General features: G+C 42.5%; 1 protein-coding gene across 1 annotated transcript; it reads left to right on the forward strand.

The window, feature by feature from the left end:
* Nucleotides 1-2,976: 2,976 nt before the first annotated feature.
* Nucleotides 2,977-10,047, forward strand: LOC145696530 (frizzled-5-like). The gene is made up of 10 exons (XM_081773578.1): nucleotides 2,977-3,125; nucleotides 4,504-4,637; nucleotides 5,262-5,402; nucleotides 5,536-5,730; nucleotides 5,821-6,024; nucleotides 8,633-8,856; nucleotides 8,907-9,053; nucleotides 9,101-9,330; nucleotides 9,378-9,502; nucleotides 9,581-10,047. The coding sequence occupies exons 2-10, from the start codon at nucleotides 4,581-4,583 to the stop codon at nucleotides 9,971-9,973; spliced, it is 1,716 nt and encodes a 571-aa protein (XP_081629704.1). The 5' UTR covers nucleotides 2,977-3,125; nucleotides 4,504-4,580; the 3' UTR covers nucleotides 9,974-10,047.
* Nucleotides 10,048-10,860: the final 813 nt, after the last annotated feature.

A 10,860-nucleotide genomic window follows, 5' to 3' on the forward strand; every position in this document is an offset into this window, starting at 1 on the left:
TACAAAATCACTTCCGTTAGAAATCAAATCGCTAAAAGTGGAATCGTTTTACTGCTCCTGTCCGAGCGGCCATAAATGACATGCGTCCACGACATCATCAAAGCCCCCCTTTTTCGCCTCAGAAGTCAAAAGAATGTCCCAAAAATCAAACAGGCGTCTAGTACCTCTTGTGATATTTTTCCATCTGTTGTGGACAATCGTCTCTCTCCGGTAGTTTCTCGTCGAAAACCTACACTTGGTTAAAGGCCTCCGCTGCATTTATCCTCGATGAAAATGAAAATTGAATTTTAATTTTGCCTAAATGAAGTGGACCTGAGGTTAACTTGTTTGCTGGCCATTTTCAAGTGAGTGCGGTGAGATGCAAATAACCGACACTTTCCATGACGGAACCCTTTTTAGATCGAAAATAATCACATCAAATATGCATGTTCTGCTGATCTTCGAATACGGGCACAAATAGTAAATGCGCATAACATTCAGTTTTTCAAATATTTATGTCAAAAAAGTAGATACTCGTCATTTTGATGGGCAGTGGGTCAAAGTTATTGCCATCAGAATAAAGGTTTTCCGAGCAGGGCTCGGCAACCTGTGTAGAAAACCTGAGTCAGGATTTTTAAAAAGAAAAATAATTTTATTCAATTATAATTTGATTTATGGCGAAGCCGCTTTGCGGCTTCGTTTTGAAAAAGCCGCTACGCGGCTTTTCGTTTTAGATCTTTCAGACCCTGACTCAGGTTTTCTACACAGGTTGCCGTGTGCAAACCTATGTAAAAAACCTGAGTCAGGATCTGTTTTTTAACGAAAATTAACTATTTCTATCTGATTTTGATTTATGGCGAAGCCGCTTTGCGGCTTCGTTTTTGAAAAAGCCGCTATGCGGCTTTTCATTTTAGTTACTTCAAACCCTGATTCAGGTTTTCTACTCAGGTTGGCGGGGCCAGATTCCGAGTAAATACAGTAATCTCATCAAAAATAGCCAAATTTCGGTAAAAAATAATTCTAAATCAGTCACTTTTCGATTACCATTGATAATTTACGGAGGTAAAAAACGAAGTGGAGCAAGAAGAATTCAAATAAAAAATCGATGCGTAAATATTTATGCGATTGGAAAATGTGGCGAAAGGAATAGTACGCCAGGCAGGTCCACTGATTCGCGACTGATTGAGCTGTCGCCCGAGTCAATTTGAAATCCAAAATCTGCTGTTTAATTTGGACAACGGAACATGTTCACACTCTGATATTGTCGCTTGATGTACTTACTCTGGCTGTTACTGTGGTCCAGAAACTTCATGAATCGGCCTAGAGCGGCACATGTTGGGCCCAGGTCATTCTCGAGTTAGGGTTCTTTTTATGAAGAAAATTCATTAAAATCATAAAAAATAGCTCGATTTTAGATCCTCAAGAGCCCTCCCGAAGCGACTGTATGCCGTCTGGTCATTCTCTTATTCTGCAGCAGCGAGCACCGTCTCTAAAAACGTCCCTTTCTGACAAATTCTCAAAGGGGCCGTACTTTCACTTTGCAAGGAACCGATTTATTTCGACGCGTTGTACCAGTCGCCAGTCTCTCATAATCGCTCATTTTAAAATTTATATGAAAAGAACAAAAAATACGTCAACAAAACTGTTCTTTAGATGTGAGTCTTTCCCTCTACCAGATGCATGATTTTAAAAACACGATTTTCGAAAACGTAACCGCAAAGTCTCTCATTATTAATTGCAAATTCTTACCATCGATGGCAGGAGCATGGATCCTCAGCCGCGTGATTGACTTCTTCCGTGCGACTGTTGATGGCTTTTTATCGAAAATTGGGTAGACGAGTGCATCAAATGTCAAATCAAACGAAAACCTTTTAGCGCGAACCTTTCGTTTTGATATATTTTTAAGGGATCCCCCATGGATCAGAGTTGGTAATTTTGCTATATTTTTGCTGAGCGGACCTGAGTAAAAATTTCTCTGAGCTGAGCTGAGCTGAGCTGGTTGAGATGAGCTGAGCTGTTTTTACTGTGTTTTTAGTAGTAAATTGTGCTAAAATCATTGAGCTGAGCTGAGCTGAGCTGAGTGAAAATTGCGACCGCTCAGCTCACTCAGCTCAGGAAATTTGCAACTCGATATGTTCATATAAATCCAGCCTCGAAATGAACTCGAACTCTGGAATTCATACGGTTCTTGATTGATGTTTTCGTCGCCCCAATTAGCGCTATAATTTTCTATTGATGCTCAGCAGCATCAAAAGAGAGAGGTCTCTCTATAGAACAATTTCAACTTTGAAACTTTGAAGCCATAATTTTTCTCATGAATAGTGGGAATAGTCTTCTGTTCTTTCTCTCTCTGTTGCGTTTGAGTTCTGATAATTTGGGAAGCGAGGAAATGAGGAAAAGAAGATGGTAATGAGATTAGCTCAATGTCATTCCTTATAACAATCGTTCTATATTTTCCCGCCAGGGCAGGAAAAATATTTCTTTCTGTGATGCATTATTTACAGGCAAACCAGCGCCCCTGTCAAAGTAACTTACTCAAATGTACGCCTTTTTCGGACACTCTTCGCTCCATCTGTAAGGCCTTTTGGAAACGCAGTCGACCAAATATTCCGTATTTTCGCTCAACAAGACAATATGTAGAAGACATTTCTTCATAATTAGTAAGCATGACTTCCCTAGCGAATTATTACGAAAAGGGGTTTAAAGAGGGATAATAATTTATAACTCCGAAATTAAAATTTTCCAGTTTCCCCAAAATTCCAGGTGCAGCCAAAATTTCTCAGAGTGATTGATACTCTGACTGTCAGATAGCGAGGGCAGATTTCACGGTCACGCTCGTCAACCTTGCCGAAATGGCCTAGATGGGCCTCGGCTCCCTACTTCCTCCAAAAAAATTCTCGCGAAGCGGGGGGCTCTGGCAGCGCCCCCTAAAAAAGAGTGGCGCTCGTCGCACTTTTTTGTCGCGCTCGCAGAAGGAGTAAGACCTCCTCAAGCTTCTCGACAGCCAAATATTCAATTATACATTCCAAAATCCAAAACCGGAAGTTACCCTTCAAAAAGCCTGAAAGAAGATAGAGAGATACAGTATCAGAAAGAGAGAGAGAGACAAGAAAACATAACTACGAAGAAGTTTTTTTAGCGAAAAGGTGAGAGCCATTAATTTCTAATTGAGTTTTTCTTCTGCCAGAAATGTTGGCACTGAAATTTGCGCGCACGTAGTAATCATTAATTTTTTACGATTTTTGGATTAGCGCGAATTATTGCCAGATGATCAGCATCTTTTTATTTATCATGGAAAGTTGGAGACGTTTTTATTTCGTAGAGAATCATCCATCTCGAGTTTTTCAGGTATAAAAATAGAATCTTCGCAAAGAACCATAATCTACTGAAAATTTTCTTTAGTTTATAAATTACTCTTTTGTTTCGACTTGGTACTAAAATCCAACACATAATACGTATGTTCCATGACAAGTAACTGTATCTCTCTACTGGGCATAAAGGAAATATAAGATTTTTAATTTCAAACAGTCGATAAAAATTTAGGCACTGATCCTTTTCAATTTTTTTTTTTGATATCCGTGGATTTGCGATCAATAAACACAGAAAGAGCTGATCCAGCATGTAGCGATAAGATGATTACTTATGAGTTTATCGACATGCATGACGCGCGATAGACGATCAGAGGCCGGATAGGTGGGATCAGTCGATCGCCACTACCGTCAACGAACGCGGCGTAAATCCAGTGGGATTAATGATGCGGAACGTGCCCTGCGGGGAGTGAGTTCCCGGAGGAAGTGCTCAAACCTCGCGCCGAGACTTTGACCTTTTGAGTCTCGCCAGTTTACTGCCTTCTTTATATTTGATCAAAATTTTTATGTACACTCCCAGAGCACCTTTTTTTGATTTACTTAGCACCCCCTGAGGGGAGTGCGCGTCCCTGGGTGCCCGATTAGGAACTATTTTTGACGCAGCTGGATAGCAAGTGCTATAGTTGCCATTTCCGGCGACAAGGGAAAGAAGACTGTTAAAGTGTCACTCGCGACATCCGCTCTGAGGGTAAAGGTGGATTGAATAAGGGTGTACCTGGCAGAGAGAACGCTTCCTTGGCGTCCAAAGTTGTAAATCAATCCGGAGATTCTAAATCCCCACAATAAGTCCATTCAACATTTGACATCCTTGGGTCAGTTTTTTTGAGGGGGCCATTGTGTTTCCCGCCGTGGGTCTATAAAAGTGTGTCCCTGATTGTAATTGATCAATCATTTTTTCAGCTTTACAGAGTTATGCGATCATCGATTTACGAGGATATTGATTAATTGGTAATATTCTCCGTGGATAGCTAGGCCACCTATCCTTTCTTTGACTGGTGGTCCTCTTTTACGTCAGATGATCATCATCTCGTCTGAAATGATCTATCGTCTCTCTATCCAGGCGGATATCCCCCGCTTTTTCCCATAAATGACTGATCGCCAGTGCTTAGATTTGTAGATTTACGAGTTCTGCCGTCTTCAATAATCAGTTTTTTAGAAACTTCCGAACGATGAAATAGCGACCGAGAGTTTCCGATTTATACTACTGCCAAACACGAAAACAACGAAAACGAAATGAAAATTCAAGCCTTTATCTTGCCCTTTACCGCCTTTGCTTGGCAAATTGGAGATCAGGAAAAGGTTCACCTTGAGCTACGGGTAGCTAATGATGGATTAGTTATCTGTCGATTGGATTAGCATTAGCCAGCATAAATATAACTGGAAAGGAATGATGCAACGTCCGCACCGCTGATCACCCCCTTGAGCCCGTCAAAGTCTTTCTTATCATATGTTGATCCCCATATGGCCCCGTGATTGAGCGCCCTAAGTCCATATGTGGCAACTATACAGTTAAAAAGATCCCAAGGACCCTTAGCGGGGATAATTGTGGATTGACATGGCTATTCAGAATTAGCCAATAAGATCCGCTTATGTTCAAAATTTACCAATCAGACTCATTTCAGACAGAGCATTTGAGTTTTAGCTGAGCAACGGGCTGACCTATATTTTCTGACCACTTTTTCGTGCCTAATACAATAGAACTCGCACCTGGCTGCGCATCCAGGTGCTGGTATTTATGCATGAGGACATGTTGTATACTACTCCAGTTTTCGCCGCCTTTTGCGAGGTTTTGGCGCAAAATAGCGGACTTACTATATTTGTGGATAAATAGCTACTTAGCCCGAGCACTCACAATAACATAAACACTTTATTACGCCCCTAAATACCCTTGAAAGGTTGAGTAGAACCTCTGTCCAGTTCGGATCGCCATACGACGGCGACATCGATCTCGGCCGCCCGCCCAAATGCGAAGAAATCAAGGTCCCAATGTGCCAGGGAATTGGATATAATTACACCTCAATGGAAATCTCCCCGTTTCATCTTCAAACTCAAATGGTGAGCAAACATATTAAAACTTAAAAATGGCTTTATGGCAGTTTCGCGCGGAGTTGAATACAAAACACTTTATACATTCCAAAGAGCTTGAGAATGAATCTTCCTCCATTCGAAAATGATCTGTTTATTTCAGGAAGTCATCGCAGAAGCGCATCAATTCTACGTCCTCGTCCAAAAAGGCTGCTCCGCCGATCTCCGACCATTCCTCTGCGGCCTGTACACTCCAGTCTGCATGCCGGACTACCACAAGTTCCTCCCGCCCTGTCGATTTCTGTGCGAACGCGCTCGCGCTGGCTGCGAGCCCATAATGAATGAGCACGGATTTGAGGTGAGAATCCTTTTCATACAGCGATTATTCCTCACTACTGATTTCTCAAATCAATGGATCTTGTTCTAATACTGTATTTTCTCCCTTCAGTGGCCGGAAAAGATGAACTGCGAGCTTCTCCCTGAAGATCAGTTGTGCAACGATTTCGGAAGGAAGCAAGAAAGAGTCGAGCTCCCAGATCTCATCCCTTCTTCAAACACCCGGCATTCTTCTTGCCGAAACTGCCAATGCTCGCGCCACCTGATCGACCTGACCAAATCCTCATCCCCAAGCTTCGAGGCTGATCTACGCGCCGTAAGTATTTTTTATTTGAATCTTTATGATTTCGCGTCGGATAATAATTGAGCGAAAATTACTCAATTTCCTCGTCGCTCACTATTCGGGACAGTTTTAGGGGGTTACTGATCCACTTCCGGAATCAGCATTGACGGCCTGGGAAAGTGTTTCTTTCGCCAAAAATCGAAAAGCAAACATTTTGATAAACCATAAAATTTAGCCCTTCTTCCCAGCGGGAGTTCGCCAAATAGGGCCATTTAGGCTAATCCAGATCATTATTTACTAATTTCATACAGGGGTACTCCAGCTTCATTAGCGACCTCAGATGGAAAAAGGGATTCTTAGATAGCTCAGAGTTGCAAATTTGCTGAGCTGAGTGAGCTGAGCAGTCGCTCAGCTCAGTCATTTTCGAAAATGATCCGATCTTCTCAGCTCAGCTCAATGATTTTAATACAATTTTACTATTAAAAATACAGTAAAAACAGCTCAGTTCAGCTCAGCCAGCTCAGCTCAGCTCTAATAAGGGTCTGCTCAGCTCAGCTCAGCTCAATGACCTCTGAAAATGGGCAGCTCAGCTCAGCTCAACCTAGTGAGCTCCGAAATAGGCCAGCTCAGCTCAGAGAATTTTTCACGCAGGTCAGCTCAGCTAAGTGAAAATAAAGCAAAATTTGCAATTCTTATATAGCTCGAGAATATGCCGGTTACTTCAAAGAATATGCATGAAATACTGGGGTTTCTTTCGAAATAGCCAAGATAGCCAGATAATCTACCTGTAGGAGACAAAGCTTATCAGTATTTCAGTCAGTAGGGCCGCCGCGAATAAGCAGTTTAAAAACATAAAAGCATCGATACGGCGTTTGGTGCCGAATGTATCTGTTCCGGGGTAAAATGTTTGCTTGGGCATTCACGTCAAAGTTCTGCAAAAACGACTTTGAAAGGGGAGTATTCACAAACTGCCACCTTCTTGTGAATTTGTTTAGCGCGCTCGCCAAAATCTTTACGTTATCGTTTTCTTTTGTTTTCAAAATTAACATAAGTTTACCTTCCAACTGTCGCTCTTTTGAGTTCCGAGAGCGGAAGAACCCAAAATTTTTGGAGTTTTCTTTTGTTGGGAAAAAGGAGGGACGAGACGGAGTAAAATCCCCTTTAGAAAAAAGGAAGTTTACGGGACACTTGTAGGGCCCTCTTTCCAACGGATGCCCATGAATAGTCCTCGGACGTGGGATAATCCAATTATCGCCACAAGTGGCAAAGTTATGAAGTCGACTTGAGTCGAGGGAAATCCCTAAAAGATAGTTCCGCTAAAAGAGAGATCTCGAACGCGGAGTACAATGGGGATTAGGCAAACTTCAGCCTGATTCGGGATCATTAAAATCGACAAAGAAATAATTTTTGTATCCTTGCCAAACCGAGTCCCCGTTTCCGAGTCTGAATTTTCAAGCTTGAAGATCAAAACTTCACAATTTCTTTCGGAACTTTGAATATTTCAACCCACAGCAAAAGCCTTAAATAAAATTGAAATTGATCCAGTAACCACTTTAGACCACAATTTCTCCTCAATTATACCCCCTTTGTTCCCCTCCCGATAATCCGGAACCCCACATTTCCGCTTAAAAATATTCCTAATGCTCCGCATCAAGGACCTTTTCCCGCTAAGGCCGAATTTAAAGGTGTCGGATGTAGCGATTTTTTGGTCAATTTGCGACCTTCATGACCTTGGGAACCTAATTCATGCGTCAAACGGTCAAAGTGTTGTCTTTAGGCTTAACTTTTTTAATTCAACGACCTTTTGACTTGACACAACAATGACCCTGGGAATCGATGAAGAAATCGAATGGCTTTTTTGAAAATAAAAATTAAATAATTGAAGTTGCATTTCAAAATGTAGAAACACCTTTCTTTCAATTGTGTTTTCTCAAGCTGACTTTATTTTCCAAAAAATGGAAGTGCATTTCTTCAGTAAATGTTTGATTTCGATTTACAAGAACTTCCCTATCAAGGACAAAGAAAACACGGGTCAGGGGAGCAATTTTCGCGAATCCACAAATCGCTGACTTGAACAAGGAAAGTTTGTGCCCGTCTCCAAAGCCAATATCATACAGTCGCTATTGCCAGATTATTGTCAAAACTGTCTGTCAATCATTCCAGACGACCTTCGACCATTTCAACTTTTGAGCAACTTTGGAGCAATTATCAAAGCTCTAGAAAGAAGGGTAAAAAAGAGGAAGTCGGTAATAGGATTAGCTTGCTTGTTTCATGTTTCTGTCACGTTTGGATAAGTTGAACATGTGCTTTTTGTGACTTTTAGCCAGAAAACGCGATTAGGGCCCTAACAAGCTGTGTCTGCCGATAATTTGTTCGGCGAAGGGTGAAATGTATCGGACGTACTTGCGGCCGATTACCATATGTTTTCTCCTGCTTTTTGCATAATTAGTAGCTTCAAATTAGTAGTAAACTATTGAATAGCGCATGAATGGCTGGATTATTTTCACCTTGACCATCAATACAGTAAAAACAAAACTTTTGACAAGGACATCTTTGTTTGCTTGGCAGAGAGCGAGATCACTTCCACGCTCCTAAAAGACGATTAATTGCCCGAGCGCTGATTAATAACCTTTTGCTTTAGTGGTCGACTGGTGGAGTCAGTGGCTGCGCACGAACCTGCCGCTCTCCCTTTCTTTCCTACGACAAGAGGAGATTCCTCGATTCGTGGGTTCTTTCTGGAGCAGTTATCGTCGCCCTTGCAACGATCGTCGTCCTTGGCACTTTCTGCCTCGACCCCCAACGCTTCTCGTATCCGGAAAGGCCGATCTTGTACTTGAGCTTGTGCTACCTTTTCATCGCCGCTGGGTGAGTACATTTGCAGTCCTTAGATCCTCTCTTCTTACTTGAACTTTTAGATACATTTTGCGATATTCGATCGGAGGAGATGTTGTCGCCTGCGACGCTGTTCATCCTGAACGTCTTGCATTACCCGGACGAGGAACTGCTTATTGCAATCTTGTTTTTGTTTTGATTTACTACTTTGGCATGGCTTCCTCTATCTGGTGAGTTTATTTCTTCAACCTGCAGCTTTTTTAATTTCCAATTGAAGGTGGGTGATGCTCACTTTCGCCTGGTTCCTTGCCGCCGGCATGAAATGGTCTTGCGAAGCAATCAGCAACTACAGCTCCTACATGCATGTGCTCGCCTGGACCATTCCCGCTCTTCAGACGGTTCTCATCATGGTGACCAACCAAGTCGACGGAGATCCCTTCCTCGGCATCTGCTCGGTTGGGAACAACAACATCGAGCAAATGCACACTTTCATCCTGGCCCCGTTAGGTATGCGATAGACATTTTTGAATAGGTTGTAACGGCCATGTTTTCAGTTGTATACTTATCTGCCGGGGGCCTCTTTTTGATCGTCGGTTTCTTCTCTTTGTTCCGAATCAGGAATACCATGAAAAAGAAGCACGATAGGGAGACCAAGAAGCTTGAGAAACTCATCGTCAAGGTAAGAATTCACAAAATACAGCAAAATATTGCTTTTCGCAGAATCACGAAAAAAACATGGTTTTCAATTTCGTTTCAGATCGCGATTTTCTCCGTTCTTTACATGATTCCCGCTTCGATCCAAGTCTTCTGCTATTTCTACGAGTCGGAGTTCCGAGACGCCTGGGAAAAAGATCTCAACTGTCAAGGCTGCGGTTCTCGATTCGACGAAAACAGCTACTTGATCATCTTCCTCAAGCCAGCGATGAGCTTTCTCGTCGGCATCGCCGCCGCCACTTGGATTTGCTGCGACAAAACACTGCGAACATGGAGGAGAATGTGCTGCCGCCAGTCGCCAGCGGCTCTTTCCACGACGACGACGAGCACTTTGTCGGATTCAAGCTACAGCCAGCCGCTGAATCGACACTACGAATTCGAATACACTGACTATTACGCACCAGCGACCTCTGCTAGACAGCCCTTTCTAAGCTAAGCCCAGTTTAACTCTTATATAAATATCTACCTCAGCGCTACTGTACTTCTTGTAAATATCTGTCAATAAATGAACAGAAAAATCAATCTTCCAAAAAGTATATTTTTCAAAATAAAAGTCCGCCCGCGAGGGAAATCGGTACCGACTTTTTCTTGATGCACTGGAGTTAAGGAATTTTCAGATGACGAGTTTGTTTTTTAATGTTACCTTTGAGGCACCTAACATATTTTGCATCTTTTGTCTTTATTTTATTTTGCTCGTTTTTCTTGGTAAGAGACTTTGTGAAGCTGAATGAAGAGTTTTCGTCGCCAAAAGGAGACATTCTCAAAGAAATCTGGCAAGATCACTTGGACCAAACTCTCGACGCTGATACTACTCTCGTGCTTGATGAAATTATTCTAGCGATAAAAGTAAGCCTCCCAGAGCCGCAATGTCCGGAGTGTCCAGTTTGCGAAAGATGTGCAATTTGTGCGGCTTGTGCGGCTTGTGAGGTTTGTGATGTTTGCGAACCGTGTGAGAAGAAAAAGTGTCCAAAGCAAAAAGAATGTCCTGTTGTCGAATGTGAAGCTGATGAAAAAGCTTCTAGTGAAATATCAGTTGTGGCGCAAGAAAGTTGTTCTGACGAGAAAGAAGAGATCACTGCGGGAGATTTAGCCCGGCAACTGCTCGTTACGGACTGGGAAGAAGCTGTTATTCCGGATGATGCGAAGAATGTGACTTTTGAAGATCTCCCGGTAATCAACAACTTTGGAAAATTCCAGCGCGATCGAAAAAACTACGACACAAGCCGGAGAGGGTACACTCCACGAAGACTCGTCTGCGATGAGCTTTCTGAGCACTTGGAAAGTACCCAAAGCAGTCACTGGACAACCGAGTGCACAGGCGTA

The sequence above is a fragment of the Oikopleura dioica genome, chromosome 2 (assembly GCF_907165135.1).
Source record: "Oikopleura dioica chromosome 2, OKI2018_I68_1.0, whole genome shotgun sequence".
NCBI classification, from domain to species: Eukaryota; Metazoa; Chordata; class Appendicularia; order Copelata; family Oikopleuridae; genus Oikopleura; species Oikopleura dioica.